Consider the following 22,617-nt stretch of genomic DNA (forward strand, 5'->3'; position numbering starts at 1 on the left):
TTTCTCTATTTCTCTCTCTCTCCCTTTCTCTACCTACCTCCTACTTAACTACTCTCTCTCTCCCTACCTATCTACTGTATTTTTCTCTCTCTCTTTCTATTTCTCTCTCTCTATCCCTCTACCTACCTACCTACCTACCCTCTCCCTCTCCCTTTATCTACCTACCTACCTAACTACTCTCTCTCCCTACCTACCTACTGTATTTCACTCTCTTCTCTCCCTCTCTATCCCTCTATCTACCTACCTACTTTTTTTTTAATTTGCCCTTTCAAAACCTTGGTGTGTTTTATACTCCGGTGCATTTTATACTCCGAAAAATACGGTAAATCCTTCTTTGAAGATAATGACCTCATGATAATTGTAAGATAAATGCTGAAAACCATCTAACTTTGAAAGTGACATATTTTTCTTTAAGTTAAAGAGTCACATACATGTATCTGTATAGGCAGACCATTAATGCTTAAGTCATCATCCATTACTGTACTGTTATTTATATTACTTTTTACCTGCCATGACTATATCATGTGTATTGGCATTTTGAAGTATAAAAAGTAAAACACTCATAGTTATATAAGGTTTAGAATTATGAGTATTTTAAAATGTCAGTTTTTCCAAATGAAAAATGAGAACATATTAAGAAGTAAAGTTAAAAAAATAAATACTGCTTTAATAATGGTCTTGGAATAGATAGACAACATTATAACTAAAACCCTACCTTTAATGATAGTTATTTCAGGTTATTTTGCTGAAAAGTATAAACTGGGACAGAAGTGTTAGTCACATCTAAAATTATAGTATGGTAGTTAAAATGATCTAATCGATGCAAAAATGCTATTGTTTTACTAGTAAAGTTCAAAGGAGGAATTCAGGTTTTCTTTTGTAATGAGAAGAACTTAAATTATTTATCCTTGCATCATTACTACACAGCAATATTATTTTGAAGATATTTATATTTCCTATTTCTAAATCACCCATCTCCCTTATATTATATCTTTTGCTGTACACAAAAGTTAACCACAAAATTTTAATAGATGGATATCCTAAATTGAAATATAAAATCTTATATTTTGTAGCGGTCATATATCACTTAATCTAATAAGGGTATTAGTAAAGTGAATGGTAATTTATTTGTTATTTGTTTTTGCTTGCTTGGTATAAAATAAAACAAAAGAAAGGCAATAATCATGTATAAACATATTTGAATGTAACAATTTATAAATCATATATTTTATATATAGTTGATTAAGATGAGCAAAATTACTAACACAGTAACTTTATTTTTAAAAAAAATCAAAATAACATTTCAATATAGATGTTCTTGGAGCTATAAAGGTATATTACAAACTTTAAAGAAAGAACAGTTCAAGAAAGTACTGTTTTGTTTTCTTTGTTAGTTCAAATTCAAACGCAGTATGAATCATCTGTCTTAAACATGGCAAATAGAGTGACAGTCAATGTTCCTATAATACAAGAATGTTGAAGTAGGAAAGCAAAAACCTACACAGAATAATTTTTTTAAATGTTTGTTTTTCCCTCTGATGTCTATAATGTGCAGACTTTTAAACCTTGTAACACGTCTCCAAAGTCTAAGTTTGCCTCACTTTAATTCTTATAAATTTGAGAACTCTTTCTTTTCCATCTACAAGTTTATTCTCCCTGCATTCCTCTTCATTGGTAGAGGCAGTCCTCAAATTACAACCATTTGTTTAGTGACTGTTTGAAATTATAACAAAACCAAAAAAGGTGACATGACTGTTTTTCACATCTATAACTATTGTAGTATTTCCCCCAGTCATGTGATAAAAATTAGGGCACCTGGCATTTATTTATGACAGTTGCACTGTCTGGAGATCATGTGATCACCCTTTGCAACTTTCTCAGCCAGCTTCCAACAATCAAAATCAATGGGGGAAGCCAGATTCACTTAATGACTGCATGATTCATGTGATTCGGGTAGCAACTGTAGCAAAAAGTTCATAAAATGAAGCAAAACCCACTTAACAACTGCCTTAGCAACAGAAATTTAGAGCTCAATTATGATCGTAAGTCAAACTACCTATACTGTTGCATTCAGTGCAGCGTGGAAGTTCATTTGTTCATTTTTTAATTGTATTTATTTTCATTTTTAATTTTCATTTAAGTGACTGGTTTTCTAGATAGATAATCATTGCTACATGATTTTAAAATGCAGTTAAAAATTATTTTTTAAAAATGCCATAGGGAAAAATAATCCATCCAAATCAATATGAATTCAGTTTATATACCAAATATTTTAGTGAACTGAAAATAAAAAGAAAGAAATTCTTTAGTGTTAGAAATCAGGAAACTCCCAAGTTTTTAAATTCTAAAGTTACAAATTAATCTTCTTTCAGTTTGGTTTTAGAGAGATAATCTGATTAAAACCAAAAATCTCAATATAAAGATGCAAGCATTGAAGTTTGTGCTATAAGAAAGGGTGTTATTTTTTCTTAAAAGATACTTTTTGCTTTTACAACAGATGAATGCTACACAATTACTTAAGAGATCTGTAGAACACAGCTGCCTACCATCTGTCTATCCCTGTTGGATGATAGTTGCCTCAAATTAAGAAATAAAAGCAATCTTTATAAAGGGTTTAGCATATTATTTTTACTGCTTAGTTTCAGATCTGTCAATAGCTATTCTTATGTTTATAATTTGGGAAGCTATGTTAAAATGTTTGTATTCAATTTCAAATTTCTTTAAACTTTCTTCTTTATAAAGATTGTGTTCTCTATTGTTTCCATAATTAAGGAAAGTTTTGTGAACATTATTTTGCTATTTTTAAAAAAACCTATTAAATCATGAGAAAGTTCTTTCATATAATTCTGTTCTTATTGTTCCTTTTTTTTCAAGAGTCTGGCCAAGCTGACAGATGGATTCAGAAATAGTTGTTGTATTACAGAATCCTTTCATGATCTTCAGCACAGTTCTGGTTCATTCAATGATGCCAATCTATCTCAAATATATTGTGATGCTTGCTCTCAAACTGACATCATTGGCGAGGTACACTATGTTTTCGGAGAAAAAGTTGTCATTACTATTAAAAATTTGGCTACTGTTCTATTACATTAAAATATAATTAAATCATGTCAAAAAAGTGTTTCATACACATTGGTGCAAATAAGAAAAAAATTCTTGAATTTTTTGTATATTCTTGATGCAAAAGATAATTAAAAATCTTAGGGATCCCATTCATGCCAGCTTACTCTGTCAATGTTTATGTATTTCAATCATGCTGAATTACTTTTTTAAAAAAATCTATAAAATAAGACTATAGAGCAGACAGATTTATCAAACATGCATTTTTAAATACAATAATCAAATGATCAGCAATTTATTTTGAAGTATATGTGATAAGGTTAATAGTGGATACACATACACACACACGCACACACCCGTGTGTTTCTACTATCTGTCCAGCATTTGTTCCCCTTAAATAATTTTTATATATTTATATTTTATAATATATTTATATTTTATAGGTACATAATTTGTAAAATCTGTAATATTTGTTCAATATAAAATATTACAGTATGCTAATAGGCACTAAGAAAGAAGTACAAAAATTAAAATAAAATGCCTAGCTGTTTAGGTTTCCTTAATAGTAGTATTGAGGAAGTCAAACAACTTCCACATCTTGAGATACAAAATCACAGAAGTGAGGAAGAAATTCTTTCTTGAAGAATTTTCTTCTTAAAGGGCATGCATACAACAACCGTTCATTTGTTTGTTTGACAAACAAATTTGTTAGGTACCCCTGAATATTTTCATACATTGAAGTCATTGAGAAAGTTTTTTTCCTTCAGATTTCAAAACAGATTGGATATTAGTTCCTCTGGCTCAACAACATTTTCTCCTTGTTGCTTTTGCTGGAGTTCTGACAGCAAAGCCAGTTCTGAAGGTTTCAGGGAGCTGCCAGGGATTCTTTAATGGAATTACGCTTCCTAGCTTGGATCTCTGAATTTCTAGTTCTTTTGGTGGCCTTTAAATCTACCACCAATAGGTCATGGATAAATCTTTCAGGGAATTGAAATTGAACGATTGCTTAACCTGCCAAAGAGGTTTGAATTTGCCTTAATTATTGAATACCCATGGGGAGGATAGATTTCTCTAAAAATAGAGATACCCCTTGGTATGATAGCAGTAACTACCCTGAAGTTACAATTTGTATTGAGAAAGTGAGTATAATATGACAGTTCACTAAGGCAACGTTTGTACTAGAACTTCAGAGTATCCTATAAATAGTACAGGTATCAATATGTAGTGGTGGTAGTGGTGTTGAGATGATGATATTATCCATTCTGACTCTTGGTGATGCTATGGCCCAAGTCTCTCAACATCTTCCAAAAGTCACAATAACTATGATTGCATGATCTAAGCTGCTGTTTTAGCAGCACATATTCAACATATATAAAGATGGGCAGGGCTTCAGTTGAACACGCATAGCAAGTATCTTGACTTTTTGGAACTTATCCTATACAGACTTTCCTATGTACTAATCAGGAGTTGTTCTTTCACAGTGTTTTAAAGTCATAACCTATTATGAATCATAAAAGGCCATTGAGCTAAGGCCCCCCCCCCCCCCCCCAGTGCAGAAAATCAAATAACATCCAAATCATGTAGGTATTCAGCTACCATTTGAATAGATTGAATGAAGGGAACCTTCTTTGGGTACTTAAACTCTTTTCTGAGTAATTAGTTCCTTTGTCAAGCTGCTTGTACTGAGGATTTTTTTTTGCCTTTAACATTCTGTTATAATCCATATTTCTGTAATTTACAGTTTTTATTCTCTGATTTCTCAGAAATGAAAGAGAACAGGTTTGACCTTTTCTTTTTTAAAAAAAATATTTTTATTTTTTAAACAAACATAAACAGACATAGACACACACAATACATAAACATCATCTTCCAATTACAGACAGTATGTCGATTGGTTACAAAGCTTTGTGTGTGAAGGTTCCAAGAGTTGCCCTAATTAATTTACAAGCCCCAAGACGAAATTCAAAGTAAAACCATTCCTTTATTAGGACTAACATCTTGGCACGGACTTCTGTGTAGCTGAAACTAAATCACACTTAATGGCGTCTGACCTTTACCCCTGTGCCCCCTCCCCTCTGGCTGAGGTCATCAATCACATTTTCCAACAGGACGTTATGGCAGGGTTCTGGACATGCGCATTCACATCCCAGTACAGAAATATGAGACTTTTACTCTGGCCAAAAGTATGCATGGCATTTCCCTCCCCTTCTCAAGGTGATAGTAGTCATGGAAATGCCTTAGGCGTTGACATTGTGCTTTCTCACAATAGTCCCCACTTGCAATTTACACAAATTCTCATATCATCAATCCAGTATATATATACTGTATAAACAATTATTATGATTATTAAACATTCATTTGACTATAACTGTTATAACATCCTTTTATATAAAATATTCTAAATTTAAAGTAAATCTATATTATGGCATTTCATTACATCCTCCTAAAATCATCCAATAACATTACATCTTTATACCATATTCTATATAAAAATGTTTATATTTAATAACAAGGCTTTGAAACATCCTCTTATAGTCCTCATTTACAATTTGTATAAAGTTTCATATTATCAATCTGGTGTGTATATATGCATTATTATCATTGTTACTCATTTATTTGACTATAACTATTATCACTCCATTTTATACATAATGCTCTAAATTTAACTTAATTTTTATTATAACCTTTCATTACATCATCCTGTATCCTTCCAGTAGTAGTGCAGTCTTATATCTCTTGCCATTTGTAGTATTAGTGTTCTAGTTGCTTTCTTGGTAAGTCTTATATGGACTTCTCTTAGCAACTTGTTGCTCATTGTATATCTTGTAAAAATTTGAAACCCTCCATCTGTTCCTTCCATCAGCTTGCCTTTGGTTATCTTCTGCTAAAATTTCTCTCATTACTTCTGTCAAATTTTCTCCCTTTTCTTTTTCTATACTTTGAGGTCTGAGATAGAGTTCCAATCCGTCGATCTCCCCTTTCCATGTTCCACTCTTGCCATTTCCAGCCACGCTCAGTTTACTGTCAATATCAACAATTTTCTTATCTCTTTGTTCATCTTTTTCTTCAATTTTTAGAACTCTGTCCTCAACTTTCATCATTTGATAAGTATCCTCAATTTTTCCATCTATTTTTCCTGTTCTGTTCTATATTCTCCATTCTCTTCTCAATATTCTCTGTTGTTACTAGTATTTTTTGAATTTCTAGCATAATCATTTGCAATGCTAATGTTTCTTTTTCATGTTGCACCATTCTTCCAACTTGTAAATGCTGCCACTATAACACCCAAGGCGTTTTGTTAAATTTCAAGCAAGTTCATTATAATCTTTCAAGTCAAGGCTTTCTCTTCACTCCAGTCCAGCTACTGATAGTACTCCAGAAGAGCACCTGTATAAACAACCTGTGCTTTTCCCACTATCACTTTCAATAAACAAACTGAGAAGCCTTGAGATATAAGTCAAATGTTCACAGGGAAAAGAGAAAAACAATGTTTCCAAGCCTCCAGCCTCTTAAGTGGCAGTGTTACTTCTTTTTCCTCTGCTTTTACATCCCTCTTTGTGTTCCAAACTTAAGGAGAAAAGTTCTTAAAAGAAAAACAATCCAATCAAGCATTAAAAAAAGAGAAAATTTTAATCTATAAGTATGAAAAAAAGAATAAAAAGTAGAAGAAGAAAAATTAACCAATCCAATTTAAAAGGTAGGAAACATTTGTAAAAATTCCATTCGCAAAAAGAAAAAATTAAAAAAAGATAACACACTAAGTTTAATTCTGGCTTAATCTCGTCGCTTACTCTCTTCTGTCTTCAGTTTTTGGTGATCTCTTCTCTAATAATTAAGTTTTCCTCACCAATTCGACTCTTCCGCTTTCCTTCCGTTCTGGGGCTGTCCCAACTTCAGCAGCTTCAATGGCTGCGTCTCTATCGCCGGAAAAAGAGCTTCTCCTGGATCCATCAGGGACTTTGTGATGTCCCTGAGATCAGTAGGATGTGCCCTTCTCTATCACGGGCGGTTTAGGTTGAAAAGGACTGTCCAACGGCAGAGATATCGACGGCGATCTTGGAGCTCCAAGATCGTATGTCGTATCATCACGACATCAGCTCCGCCTCCCAGCTTTGACCTTTTTTGTGGCATATTTTCATTTCTGAGAAGTGCTAACAGTCATCTTTTCTCAAGGCTAAACCTACCCAGTTATTTCAATGTCTCTTTGTAAGACTTACTTGCATGATCATTCTCATTGTTTTTATCAGACACAATTTATCTGAATCCTTTTTAAAGGATTAGAAATAAACACAGTACTCAAAATGGGATTGTTCCCATGATTTGGACATTATATTTTTGTGGAGATAATGAAAAAAGTGCTTTGTTTTTTTTTAAAATTCTATATTACTTCATATTCATCTATTATTCATATTTGAGTTCCTTTTCTTATTAGCTTCTCCTGTTGTAAGATCTTATTAAGCATTGTTCTCATAATCATTGATCTTTGGTGGAAATTCAGACTAAATGTATGTGCTCAAGTTTAGTGTCTTTCAAAGTCAAGAATTCTAGCATCAAACACAGACCCTTTCTTACAATGTATCTGCTAACTACCTCAGCTAAATTTTCCCTGCTGATTAATATAAAGTAATAATAGATAATTTTTTGTATCTTTCTCCATAATTTATTTCTTCTCATGTTCTAATAAGTATTGTTAAATTTCTTGTTTTTCTTTTCTTCACAAAAGCTTGGATTGGAAGATACAACAAGACATCTAGGCAAAATTAAACTGATTTGGCAGTATGAAGAGACCAAAAAAAGGTGAATATGTTAAGTTGCTATTTTTAATATTGCAAATAATGTGTTAATAGTTATCGCCTTAACTGGAAATTTGCGTATGTGTGACTAGATATTTAGGCATAGTTTAATAATATGAAGAACCATTAAATAACTATCCAATACTGCAGCAGTGCACATTTAAATTAGACAAATTAAAAGTTATACAAAAAAGAAATACATAAAAGAAATTACGTTCTAATTCCTTAGTTTAGAAAAACATTTATGTTATAAAAATACTACTTTAATAAATAAATAGAATATTAAAGTGATAAGGATTGATTTATATTTTGGCTATAACTTTTGAGGTAACTGATCTCTATAGATCTTGATGGATGAAATAAAAATGAGCTAATCAAGTTGTAATGAGGGAGTGTGAAAATCACATATTACAAACCGAAAAAGATATGTGCTTGCAGTGAATCTTGGACATGGATAGACTTGGAATAGGTACAGTTATATTTTGTTGAGGGGACGTGATGGCTCACTGGTTAAAGACGCTGAGCTTGTCAACTGGAAATCTGACAGCTTGGGTTTGAGACCCAAGCACCATACAAAGGGGTGAACTCCTGTTCCTGCCCCAGCTCCTGCCCACCTAGCAGTTCGAAAGCAGGCAAATGAGAATAGATTAATACATACCACTTTGGAGGGAAGGTAACAGCATTCCATGTGCTTTGGCATATAACCATGCTAGTGACATGACCACAAAAAATGTGTTTGGACAACACTGGTCCAAGAAACTGAGATGAGCACCGCATTTAGAGTTGAACACTACTAGACAAGGAAACCTTTATCTTTTCTTATATTTTGTGAAAAGATTATTCAGTTGGCCTGATAGACAAGATAGGGCAGTGATGGCAAACCTTTTTGGCATCGCGTGCCAAAAGCGGGGGGAGGGCAGGGGGGTCGTGGGCATGCGTGCCACACCCATATTCCTATGTGTGCAGACCCCCATGTGCATGTGCATGCAACTCCCCCCCGCGCATGCGTGTGCGACCCCTGCCCTCCCCCCTACTTTTGGTGCGTGATGGTCCCATTTTTTCACCCTTCCCAGGCTCAAGTCCAGAGGATTTCTAGGAGCCTGGGGAGGGTGAAAACGCCCCCCCCCACTCCCCCAAAGGCCCTCCAGAGGCTTCCAGCACCTTCCACTCACACCCGCAGGACCTGCTGCTCCCTGCCGCCTTCAGGGGCAACGGAGGCAACCGCTACTCTTGGTGGGGCAGCCGTCCTCATGCGGTCCTGGCCTAAAGCCTCATGACCCTCCCGCCCAGCCAACCACTGCTCACCTTCACTGGGAGGCACCTGGTAGCGCCAGCGGTCTCCCTGATAGCCAGTGGGCGGTTGCGGGTGCAATACCCCCAATGCCCAGCGCCTTCCACTGGTGCAGAAAGGATGTGCGGTGGGGAAACAAGTTCCCCAGGGAAGGGGGAATGAGAGAGATTGGCCCGGCGGGGGGGGCGTTTCCCCTGTTTGACATTGGAGCAGTGCTGGGATGAGGCGCTTCACCATCCATTTTCATTGTGAAGGAGGAAATCTCCCTCCATGGACTTGAGGAGAAGAAAGCCTCCTTTTCCCCCTTCTCAAATCGCAGCATGTGGCGAGAGAGAGAGAGAGAGCGCGGGAGAGTGGTGCCTCTGAACAAGTTGAGCGCGCCGGCTACCCAGAGAGACCAATCCGCCCCTAAACCCTAATCGTAGCCGTGGCCCAGCAGGCAGGCGGGCGAGCAGGCACTCTCTCTCTCTGGCTCCCTTGGACTGTATATGTTTCTTCTCTCAAACGCCGCAGTTACCCACGTATCAGCGAGGTATGAAGCACTGGCCGCGGCAGCTAGAAACAGCTTGGAGAACTAATTGGAGGTGACATGCGCTCTTCCTCCCTCCCTCCCTCTCCAGGCATGCTGCAATTTGAGAAGGGGGGAAAGGGGGCATTCTTTCCCCTCAAGTCCATGGAGGGGGCAGCACTGGGCTGAGGCGTCCCATCATCCGTTTTGATTCTGAAGGAAATCTCCCTTCGTGGACTTGAGAAAGAGGGAGTGTGTGTGCTCACTCTCGCCTCCCGGGTGGCTTTTCTGGCAGAGCTCCCAATGGGGGAGATGGGGTTCCCTCCTCCTCTTGAAGCCCATTATGAAGGAGAAGCCCTGGCAGGCACGATGTGCGAGGAGGAATATGTGCCAGGGCTATTGCTGCTCCCCCCCCCCCAGCTCGCTTGTCTCTTTAAACCGCACCTCTTTGCCTAAAGGGTCGGAGCAGGACAAAGCAATTGGGAAGAATTTGTGTGTGTGAGAGAGAGAGAGAGAGAGGGAGAGGGAGACGGTGGTGGGGGAGAATAAGATAAGGAGTAAGGAGTAAGAACGGAGGCATTTTGGCTCACTCTCGCCTCCCGGACTCTGTGTCCCTCCGCCCAGCTGGGCTTCATGGGTGCACTGCTCCTGGGCTCACCAGCCTCCGGACAAACATCAGATTCCCATCCTCCAGCATCAGTTCAGGGAGGAAAAGTCAGGGCATCCCAAAACAGGAACTTCTGCTATCTGGGAGGTGAGAGCGAGCTGAGAAGACTCTGTTCTTCCTCCTTACCTTATTTCCCCCACCCCAAAACACACACATACCTTTCCTAATTGCTTTCTACTGAGGATGAGGTCGTTTCAGGGGGAGACAAAGAGGCGTGAATTAAAGAGACATGCGAGGTGGGGTGGGAGAGACTGTTTCATGCAGCTTTTTAGCCCCGCAAATGATGGTGAGATGAGAAACGGCACCCTCACAGGTCAGCTGCTCTTGGCCCGGCAGATTGGGGGGGGGAGGTTCACAAGCCACCCCACCAAGAAAAGCGGTTGCCTCTGTTGCCTCCAAAGGCAGCGAGGTGCAGCTGTTGTGGATGGAAGTTGCTGGGCATCGGGGCCACCGTAGTTTGCAACAGCGCTGAGAAAGCTGTAAGCCTAAAGGTGCCCTCGCTCCTGCATGCAAGCCGGGATCTTCTCGCCCCCCTCGGCTGCCATTTTACCCCTCCTGTGGCTCCTGCCCAGCTCTCTCTCCCCTTCGCCTCCCCACACTAGTTTACTCGTCCCAGAGAGTTTGGGCTACGCCTCCCTCCGACCCCGCCGGCGTCGCTCCTGAGCATACTCCCTCCAACCCCGCGGCTGTTGCAAAGCAGAACCCAACATGCAAACTGGAAGTCCATTTCCGAACTTCCAGTTTCTGTGTTGGGTTGTTTTTTTTGCCCTCCGGAGGCGGAGGAAAAATAGCCAAAAATGAAGGGCAAAGTCAGATGGCTAGTGCGCATGCGCACTAGAGCTGACAAGGCAACACCTCGCGTGCCCTAAGAAATGGCTCCGTGTGCCACCTGTGGCACGCGTGCCATAGGTTCGCCATCACGGAGATAGGGTATTCAAATGCATCTATTAGTCATAATATTTTCATACCTCTAACCCAGTGATGGCGAACCTTTTTTCTACAGCGTGCCAGAATTGCGTGCACACTCGCTACTGCACCCCCTCGCGTGCCCACTCAATTCCCCACCCAACTGCGCATGCGCACGTGACACACACACACACACACACACATAGCATGCACCCCTCCCCGTGCTCCGGAGGCTTTCCTGAAGCCTGGGGAAGGAAAAAATGGCCTCCCCCGTCCTTCTAGATGTCCTCTGGAAGCAGAAACAGATTCTTTGGGGCCATTTATTGTCCTTTCCAGGGGGGCTTTCCTGAAGCCCGGCTCCTCTTCCTTCCTCGGCTGTTGGAAGAGCGCTGCGCCCGTTTCATTCTCTTTGAGAGCTGCCTTGCTTGCCCCGGCGCGAGACTAGCGCTGCCGGGGAGAAATCAGCAGGAGGGGGAGAAGAACACAAACTTCTGCTAGGGATGCCTTCTCCCCCCCTCGCCTCCCCCTGATCTCTCCCTGGCAGCGCTCGCCTCACATGGCAGCAAAGAGTGCGTGTGCGTGTGTGTAACGGGGGTCTGGCTGGGACCGAGGGGGTGGTAATGCTCCTTCCTGCCGGTGCAGCGGCGGCGAAAAGTTAGGGAAGCTAATGCCAGCCAGCATCTCTGCCTTCTTCCTCCGAGCGCTGCTTCTTTGCCAGCCTCTCAGCTGATCGGTTCCAGCCAGACCCCCATTACACACACGCACACACACACTTTGCTGCCTCGGGAGGCGAGCGCCGCCAAGGCGTCCCAGTACCAGGGCTGAAGGGGTGGCGGTGGCGAGGACGGGCGGCCAAGGGCTTCCCTCCCTCCCCACCCAAACGGACTTCTTGCACGGCTCCAGCCTGCGGCTCTGATGAGGATCTGCGGTCTGGAGAGTTGCCGCTTCCAACGGGATATATTCTGCCAGGCCCTTGGCGGCATCTTTATGCGGTTAGCTCGCCTCCCCACCAGCAGCTCCCCTGCCAGCATCCCGGCTGGAAGCGAAAGCGCAACAGCCGCTGTTGGGGAAGGGAGGAAGGGGTGGTGGTCACCTGTTCTCGCCACTGCCACCCCTTCGCCCCTGGTAATGGCGACTGTTGCACTGCTGCTTCCAGCCGGGATGCTGGCGGAGGAGCTGCTGGTGGGGAGGCGAACTAACCGCACAAAGACGCTGCCAAGAGCCTGGCAGAATATATCCCGCTGGAAGCGGCAGCACTCCGGACCGCGGATCCTCATCAGAGGCGCAGCCTGGAGCCGTGCAAGAAGCCCACTTGGGTGGGGAGGGAGGGAAGCCCTGGCGGCTATCACAGTGCCGCTTCTGGCTGGTGTGGGAGTGGCTGCAGGGACCGGCTGGCCGCTCCTGGCCTTCCCCTTGTGGCTGCCGCTGCCGCTGCTTTTCTGAAGTGCTCGAGCCGGCCAAGCCCTTCGGACTGCGGATGAGCCATGGGCTGGAGGGCGAGGGCCACGCAAGAAGCTCACTCGGGCGGGGAGGGAGGGAAACCCCGACCAGAGCTCTGCTCTACTAAGCGACGGCCGGGATCCCCTCTCCACGTCTTTTGGCACGCGCGGCCCTTGCTCTTCCTGTTGGTGCTTTTTGCGTGCGCATGTGCGATCACCAAACGGCCAACGCGCATGTGCACACTGAAAATAAGGTCATTTTCCTGGCGTGCGCATGCGCACCAGGCGGTTCCACTTCTGTTTTCTGGCACGCCAATGCACGTAAAGACCAGCTGGCTGCTGCGCCCGAACCCGGAAGAGCAACTGGTGATGGCTCCGCGTGCTAGGAGAAATGGCTCTGCGTGCCACTTCTGGCACGCGTGCCATAGGTTCGCCATCACGGCTCTAACCTATGGTAGATGTTGCTACATTCAGTTCATTTCTTTATAAGTACTGTATATTGGTAACTTCATACCCAATGAATATTTATGCGAGTAGTTTACATCACCCATTCCAGAAGCATGTATCTAAGAAAACAATATAAGAATCATTTACAATTCCAGTTAATATTAAATTGTCAGGTTTACAGAAAAATACATTCTCTGTTAAGTTTCCAAAGTCCCTAATCTGAAAAAATGCAAAAAAAGAAAAGAAAAAAGGACTCACTTGAGGTGTAAGTATGAAAAGTAAACCAAGATTTATACAAAATTGCTAGTGGTAAATGTTTGCTTATTTTGTAAGCCTGGTGGTATTTTTCTGTTATAACACAATCCTATATACAGTGTATGTGTGTGTATATTCCTAATTGTAATTCTGTATTTGTCTCTCTCATCTGTTCACAAATTTTATTCTTACATATATGTAGCATGGTTTTTAAACTTTAAATCAAAGAGCTAAGTCACATTTATTTCTTGGTTATGTGAGTGGTCACATTCTTTATTTATCATGCATTCCTTTCCGTTAGCTTATTGGCATTCTGTACAGCTTTTGTCTCCATAAAGTATTTCTGTGTTCAGCCTAACTTTGCTCATGAAGTTATACAGTGTGGGTGTGGAATGTGCTGTATTTAGTTTAAAAATGAAGTTGACAAAATTAAAGTGTTACAATATATTTAAAATGTTTTAATCAGGCTCCTCATATAGCTAAAGTGGCAAGAGAACCAAGTACATATGTTACCATTTCCGTTGGCGGATTCTTATATAAAATATATTTTCGTCTGTGAGTACTTTTCACTGGATAACCTACTTAATATGTTAGTCTCAAAACATAAGGATGCTTTGTTATCCATTTCAGAATGTAAATGGAATCTAAAAATTATACCTCATCTTAGTTAAAAAAGGGAAATAAAATATGAGAGTTCTCTTTTTTGTAGGTCATAATGATGCCAATAGTAAAATATCTAAGACACAAAAAGCCCCACATATTTAAAAGCTTTTGATCTGAAACTGGATAAATACTACAAATAACTGTTGTGTTATTATTGCTTCCTTGACAGAAACTTGAACACAGATATATTCATATATAAAAAACTCATAATGTTTATCTGTCCATATTCATTCTTAGCCTTTCAACATTTTAATATTGCCCTCTCTCCCTCTCAAATTATCTCAATAAATGTGCTGCTATTTACAGTTTTAATAACATTTCCAGCTTAATCTTAATCTAGTTGGCCATTTGTGACACAGAATTTTCTTTTTAAATGGTAAAAGAACTGGCACTGTTTAATCCTTAGCAAAAGACATTGTGCAGCAGATTTCTTTCCTATAGCATGCTTGCTTATTATTGCCATCATGTTCAGAAACACTCCTTCTCATTTTTCCTGCTACTGCCTTGGTCCAGCCATAACATCAAAATTTTAAATTCCACTTTATGTTTGTACGCTGGCAAACTCTTTGGAGTTTAAAAAAAAAAGTGGAAATTGAGAATAAGGTTTCCAGTGATAGTGATATTGATGTGTTTAAGAAGACATCAAATTCTGAAGATGCCTCTACACATTTTATCTATATTGAGAGTTTATGCAATTCAAATTTATTGTAGATTTTATAACTGTTTGTGTTATTTTCATCTCAAGGTACTTCAACTAACTACTTCCATATCAAAAAATGTATCTTTGTAAAGATTTGGAGGGGAGATGTTTCTTGTTGATATATTAACTTTTCATACTCCTTTGTAATTAAGAATTTTCAGAATCCAGCAACAGTTGGCTTTACAAGACCAGGAATCTTGGCCAGGAATGGCGGAGGCTGATATTGATCATCTTCAGCTTATTAAAGAAAAAGAGGCTCTTTTACAAGAACTGCAGCTTATAAGTCAACAGCAGCGTTCACCAGAAGATCTGAAACACATAGAGGAGGAAAAAAGGCGCTTGGAGGAGGATATCCAGCAGGCTCAGGCTACTTCTTCTCATGGTGCTGCTGAAAGGTTGAGAATGTATTGCTTTTGTAACATACTTGTTAATAGCTTAATAAAGGCAATGATAACATTTAGTAGACATCAACCATACAGAGGTTTATGGACTTCTAATTGGGTTGTAGGCCTGGGTATGAGTTATTGGTTGCACTTGTGGATGACCTTTGGAGAGTGCGGGAGGTAATAATACATCCATCTTTGTTCTTGATTTCTCAGTGGTCTTAAACACCATGGTATCCTTTTGAAGCTGCTCCTGGAATTAGCGGTTGGGAGTAAATTGTTATGCTGATTCTCTTTCTTCCAAAAACAGAATATTTTCCAGTCTGTATTAATTAAGGAAGGGGGGATATCTTGCCCTATGAATTCTGTTACATGGAATGGATTTTTTCCACATTCCTGTTTAACTTGTATATGAAACCACTGGTTGAAATCATTCAGTAAAAGTGGATAAAATATTATCAATATGCTGATGATACTCTATCAATCACAGATGGCCAAATGATACTGTGGAGATAGTGCATGGAGACAGTGGAATCTTGATACAAAATAACAGGTTTAATTTCAACCCCAGCAAGACCAAGTGGGTTTGGGTTTTAAGGCTTCTTGGATCTGGTGATTTTCCATCCTTAGTTTGGATGGGGTTGTGCCACTACCAGGGTGGCACAACAGAAGGTGTTGGCTGTGGCCTAGGGGCTTTTGCACAACTTGGTATTGTGTACTAATTGTTCTGCTAAAGAAAAAAAAATCAAGAATTTATGCCTTTGTCACCCTGTGTTTTTAAGTGACAACCTAAAAACTAAATACCCCAGAAAATCAAAATGGAAAAGTAACTTTCTCATTTTCTTCATATCTTCACTTTATTGTCCTGCTTGCCAAAACCTATAGTAAAGAGATCTTTGGGGCAATCCTTGCTCTACCCTCCTGTATGTTCTTGTGATGTAATATATTTCAGTTGTAGTACATAATAATCATTCTTTAATCTAACTGTATTTCACACACTGCAGTGTATTGGCAATGCAATATTAACACCTAGGCAATTCCAATCATTAGATACACAGCTCAATTAGAAGTCCTGGATAGGAAGATTAGAGAAATAATGACAGTGAATCATGTCCTTCACCCATATAGCAATGTTGACAGACTGTATTTGGCAAAGATCATAAATGGACATGGAATTTTGCAATTACACCAGATACTTAAAGAAGAAGAAGAAAGGCATTGGAAAAATATCTAAAGAACAGCGAAGACATTGCACTAAAGTTAGTATACTATGAAGGCTTACTGAATACTGGAGAGACCAAACTGGCTTACCTATAAAGACCAAATGAAGAATATGAAAGGAGGCAAGGAGGCAATGAATGTTAAAGAAAGAGGCAGAGGGGCTAATTCTGGTTGTACAAGACCATTCTTTAACAACAACAACAAACACATACAAAGCCATAATCAAAAAGATAGGAAATGCTGCCTTTGCAAAGAAGGTGAAGATATAGTGGACCATCTAGTTTTAGCTGTTGCAAGAAGAATGTACAAGACTGATTACAAACAACAGCATGATAAAGTAGCAACAATGCACATTGGAATATCTGTGAGAAGTACCACTTCTCTGCAGGTAAGAACTAGTGGGATCACAAAAGAGAGAAAGTAATAAAAAATGTACAAGCTAAAGTGCTCTTGCACGTCAGGTTTAAAACAGACAAATCTGCCACACAACTACCAGGCTTAACCATTGTAAATAACAAGACAAAAAATCTGGATAATAGACCTTGCAGTACCTTGAAATACCAAAATAGAAGAGAAAGAACTGGAGAAAATAACAAAATACAAATACCTGCTATTAGAAGTAGAATGAATGTTGGAAAAGAAAGCAAAGACAGTACAATAATACTAGGTAATACCAAAACATCTGGAGCACCACTTGAACACCGCCAGCATTGAGAACATTGCCATCAGTCAGTTGCGAAAGGTAGCTTTATAAACAGCTTACATTCTGCAACGATGACTTTAACACCATCAAACAACATCTGACTATCCCAGGTCCTTGGGAAAGGCTTAATAATGTGGATAAAAATGTCAAATCCAGTCTAAACATCTGGCTGGCTGTGTGACCAGCTATGATGATGATGATACTACTACTATTACTACTAATAATAATACTAATAATACTAATAATACTAATAATTATAATAATAATAATAATAATAATAATAATAATAATAATAAATAATATAATAATAACAATAATAATAATACATGTCTGCACACAGAGTATGTAAACATTTGAAATTAGGATTCCATCTACAAAAGCCTAAGTCAATTCTCTGCTATATAGTTTTCCAAATAAGGTACATTATGTAATAATTATAGTAAGGAAAAAAATTGCTTTATTTTAGGATACTCTTACAAGAGAAGAAGAATTGTTTGCTTATGCAGTTGGAAGAAGCAACTCGTTTAAGTTCTTATTTATGCTCACAATTGAAAAGGTTAGTATATTAGAGAAATTAACTGGCATATTAGAAGGAAATAATAAGAATCGACGAATATAATTAATTCTCATTGTTTCTAAAAAAATACTTTGATTTTCCCTGGCAGTATGGAGTGTAGAATTATCTGTTGTGTCATATTGTACTTGTTGTATCATATTATCTCCCTAATCTTAACTTGTTGGCCCTCTTGAATTTCAATGGAAATAAAATACTTTTGTTAGTTTAATATGTTCAGGTAGTCCTCGACCTATGACCAAAATTGATCCCAAAATTTATGTTATTAAGTGAGACATTAAGTGAATTTTGCCCCATTTTACAATTTTTCTTGCCACAGTTATTAAGTGAATCACTGCAGTTGATAAATTAGTAACCTAATTGTTAAGTGAATCTGGCTTCCCCCTTGACTTTGCTTGTCAGAAGGTCGCAAACGGTGATCACATCATCCTGGGACTAGAAGAGGTCATAAATATGAACCAATTGCCAAGCATCTGAATTTTAATCCCATGATCATGGGTATGCTGCAAAGGTGGTAACTATGAAAAGCAACCATAAGTCACATTTTTCATTGCTGTTGAAACTTTGAATGGTCACTAAATGAACTATTGTAAGTCGAGGACTACCTGTATATGTTGAAGGGGCAGATCATAAAAATGAAAAAAGACATTGTACTATCTCACAGTAGATTTTTACTTATGAAGCCTCTGTAGGATCTAAGTATTATGATTGTTCAAGTATTCCTACATCCCACAAAATAGAACTAAATGTTGCTTTTTGTTACATTGGTTTCTTTTTATCTCCCAATTTACTGCTCTAACCTGTTTAATAGCTTATTCCTTCCAGTTATTTTATATCTGCTTTTTGCTAGGTGTTCATTTATTATTTGATAATTATTTTTAATTTATCTAGACTTTAAATTGTGAAAATTTACCTAGTGTACTAGCATAAGGAAATACATAAACTCCCTTCCCTAAATTGTAGAAGTAGCTGTGGTCTTTAGATTCTGGGAACAGTTTTCAAAACAAGCCTTGCGAGCTTTCCATGGATATAAGCTTCTTCAGCATTTCATGGAAGTATGCTTGGCTATAATCCTTTCAGATCATAATTTCTCGATGGTTGCCTAGCTTTCTTTTAAAAAAAAAATCTATTAATGTTTTTTAAACTTCATTCATTTATTCATTTCCGGGTTTTAATGTTTTTTCCAGGCAAGGGTTTATTGCCTCAGAGCCATATTTTCAGAATCATATTGGCTGCTAAAGTGTGATACTTTCCAGATCGAAAGGGCTCTATTCAAATTCTCTTAGATCATTTACAAATTATTATATGTTCTGTCTTCTACACTGATCATAATGAACACTTTCTCCTGTGTCAATAATTGCTTACTTGCTATGAAAGAAATAGTCCTCCTCCTTCTTAATATTTCTCCATTGAGTTGTTTAACTGTATTACCTTCTTACCTGTATACAAATTTACCACCTGATATTTGGAATCATTCCACAAGAGCTATGGTAAGTGTTTGCTTAAGTAGAAATTTGATCCACATCTTGCACATATATTAAATATTATTGTGTATAAAGTAATAGAATATTGTTTCTCAGCCTTAGCAACTTTAAGATGAGTGGACTTCAGCTCTCAGAATTGGGAACGTGACTGGGGAATGACAATATGACAAAGGAAAATGATGGAGTTTTTATCTGCAAAGCCTGCATATAGGAGTATATCTTGATTATTGTTTCAGCTAATGAAGAGGAAAATTTTTGAATCTACATTTGTGAATGCACACTTACTACATATGTCTGTTATATTCCAGTTTATCTGCCAGTTCTTTGACAATATCTTCTGGAAGCAGTCGAGGATCATTGGCATCCAGCCGTGGGTCATTGGCATCCAGCAGAGGCTCCCTGAGTTCAGTTAGTTTCACAGACATCTATGGTCTCCCTCAGTATGATAAGTGTGATATTGCGGTTGAATATAGTCATCATATGCGATATGATCCAGTTTCAGTTGATTCTCATAACAAAGATGTACAGTATCATGAGTCTATTGGATCCCCAGTTAGCAGTAAACAACGAAGATCTTTAGATACTCCTCTGTCTTTGGCATCATTGTCATCAAGATCATCTCTTTCTTCACTATCACCTCCAAGTTCTCCCCTGGACACTCCCTTCCAATCCGCTTCTCGGGATTCTCCATTAGTCCATAAGTCAGAAGGGTATGAAGAAGTAACATACACAGGTGCATCAGAAGTACTTCGAGCTCAGGGCTCTGTTTTGGGTGAAGACAAAGGACAAGAAATTGTGGCATTTAAGGCTAATGAATATTCCACAAGAAATGAAGCAGGGCTGCAAATTATCAATATTCAAAATTCTGGTGGTAAGTTAATTTTTAGCCATTTATATTTTGTTTTCAGATATCAATAAAACAATGAATATAGGTTCAATGTCACATAGTATACCTAAGTTTTGCTTTGGTGGAAAAAGGCTGAATGAAATGGTGAACAGTTAGCATACCTGTGTTTCAGTTAAGTAAAATTTAGATGATTATAGTAAGTTTTAATAGAAGGAATTTAAGAAATAAAATGTTTTGGTGGCTTGTTACACATTTTAACTTTTCATTTGTGTTCATATTCTAAACTCCTTCCTATCTATTTCTGAAACAAAAAGAATGAAATTATTTAAGTCCTGTTGAAATTATAGGACAAGTTAATTGTAATTTGAAATGAATAAAACATTTGTCCTTTGAAACTAATTTGCAGTGTTCTGAATCTAAAAAAGACATTTGTTCATTCATTCATTCAGGTTTTAACACCACAATCACTCAATTTACATAATAATAATAATAATACAACAATAGCAGTGTAAAAACAATGTACAATTCAAATTGCAAAACCAAATACCGTGTTTCCCAAAAATAAGACAGGGTCTTATTTTCTTTTGACACACAAAATATGGTTTGGGCCTTAGTATGAGGGAAGGTTTATTGTTTTGGGGTTGCTGGGTGGCTGCTCTCTTGCGAGCGGGCTTCCAAAGAGCCGGGCACAGCCACATGGGCGAATGGCTGTGTTGCGCTGTTGCAGAAGCACAACACAACAGCCAAGAAGTGACCACGCTCATGAGCAGCCACCTGGCAAACCCCCTTTCCAGCCGGGCACAGCGCCATTCACTGACCTAGGTGTATCGCCAAGCTGCGTCAGCGCCTGTTTGCCGCCGCCCGCAGCTTGGCGCCTTTGAAATGCCAGTGAATTGCTCTATGGTTGTACGCTCTGCCAACACCCATGCCACAACCATAGAGCGTATGCCCAGAGCAGCCACTGCCGGAAGACTCAGTTTAGAAGCTCCCGAAAAAGCCATGCTGGTATGGCAATGGCAGCAGCGGAGGTGCCCTAGCTCTGCAGGGAGAGCTGGGCCAGGGCATTGTGAGGCTGGGATGTGCGCGAGCGGGAGCGGAACAGCCGCTCGCGCAACCCCCTTCTCCAGCAGTGCAGAGTGCCATTCACTGGCATTTCAAAGGCGCCAAGCCACGAGAGCCGGGCGGTGGCAAACAGGCGCTCACGCGGCTTGGCAATACCCCTAGGTCAGTGAATGGCACTGTGCCCGGCTGGAAAGGAGCTTTGCCGTGTGGCTGCTGTGCCCACCTTTTTGGGAGTCCGCTCGCAAGAGAGCAGCTGCCCGGCAACCCCACTCTTCAGCTGGGCACAGCGCTGCTCACCAACCTAGCGGTATCCTGAAGGCACCAAGCAACGCAATCACCGTTGCCTTCCCCTGGTTCCCACGGCTTGGCACCTTCAGGATACCGCTAGGTTGGTGAGCGGCGCTCTGCCTGGTCGGAAGTGGGGGATTGTCCAGGGGGTTTATTTGCGGGGGAGGGCTTATATTTTTGCCCACCAGAAAAATGTGGCATGGCCTTATTATCAGGACATATCGTATTTTCGGGGAAACACGGTAGAAAGAGTAATAGTAAAGATGCAAGAAACAAGAAGCACGGGAAATTATTTGAAATGTTCCATTTTTAATCATTTCCTAAAAATTACTGTGGACAGGGCCCATTCCATAGTGTCAGCACTGTTGCGAAGCAGCACATTCTAGCTTTGGCTTCCTTGATCCTCAGAAAAAAGGGGGACAATATTTCTATACTCTTAACTGGCTGGAACAGAAGAGGCAATTTTCTCGATATTCAGGTTCCAAATTGTGAAAGCCTTTATAGGTTAATATCAGGATTTTAAACTCTTCAGAATTGAACCAGTAACCGGTACAGAGCCTGTGATATTGATATAATATGCTTCAAGCCAGTTAAAACATGGGCCACAACGTTCTGAATTGAGTTTCTAGATAGTTTTCAAAACTCCAACTCTAGTGGATGGAACAACATTATATATTTATTTCAACTCCAATGAAAGGTGTTGTGGTTTCAAGTAATGCCACTGTTCTAATTGCTTTGGTTGTGCTTTGTAAATAGATTGCTTATTTTTATTTTTTTCCCCATTCGAGTGGGGAGTATAGTTTGAAGGAAAAGTACTTCTCTTCCCCTCACCCTCTTCTGCTATAAACTGGCCAATAATTTCCATAACATGCATTTTAGTACAATTTTTACAATTTTTGCTCCATTGTAATATAGAATGTAATTTTTCAATGTTATTAGCTAGCATAATTGCTATTTACCTTGGGTCCGTGTAAGATCATTTTTTAAAAATTAAATATATAGATTTATCTGCTTTATACCCATATGATTGAATTGCTTAAGCATTTCTATTTTCTATTTCCCATTTTGCTAGTTTTAATGTTTAGAGGTTAGGGAAATAAATGAACAGCACTGTTGTTTTTAAATATTTAAAGGGTATAAATAGCTGCCATCTAGTGTTTGAGTACCATGAAATATGCTCATTTTCTGGAATAATTCACTTGATCTGTTTTTGATTTACAGAGATATGAGTATCCAAACCTTCACTAATGCTACCTGTTTGTATTTCTCTGCTCAGTGTAAAAGGAAATAATAATTATTAGTACAAATTCATATTCCTTTTTATTT

General features: G+C 39.2%; 1 protein-coding gene across 2 annotated transcripts in view; it reads left to right on the forward strand.

The window, feature by feature from the left end:
• WWC3 (WWC family member 3) overlaps positions 1–22,617 on the forward strand; it is an 89,540-nt gene that overhangs the window by 50,296 nt on the left and 16,627 nt on the right. For both annotated transcript variants that reach the window (XM_081946817.1, XM_081946818.1), the window contains exons 7-11: positions 2,875–3,024; positions 7,784–7,857; positions 14,882–15,124; positions 17,503–17,592; positions 19,403–19,965. In XM_081946817.1, the coding sequence (XP_081802943.1) occupies positions 2,875–3,024; positions 7,784–7,857; positions 14,882–15,124; positions 17,503–17,592; positions 19,403–19,965 (1,120 nt within the window). The remainder of the gene's footprint in view (positions 1–2,874; positions 3,025–7,783; positions 7,858–14,881; positions 15,125–17,502; positions 17,593–19,402; positions 19,966–22,617) is intronic.

This window comes from Natrix helvetica (assembly GCF_964273705.1).
Source record: "Natrix helvetica genome assembly, chromosome: 3".
In the NCBI taxonomy this organism is placed as follows: domain Eukaryota; kingdom Metazoa; phylum Chordata; class Lepidosauria; order Squamata; family Natricidae; genus Natrix; species Natrix helvetica.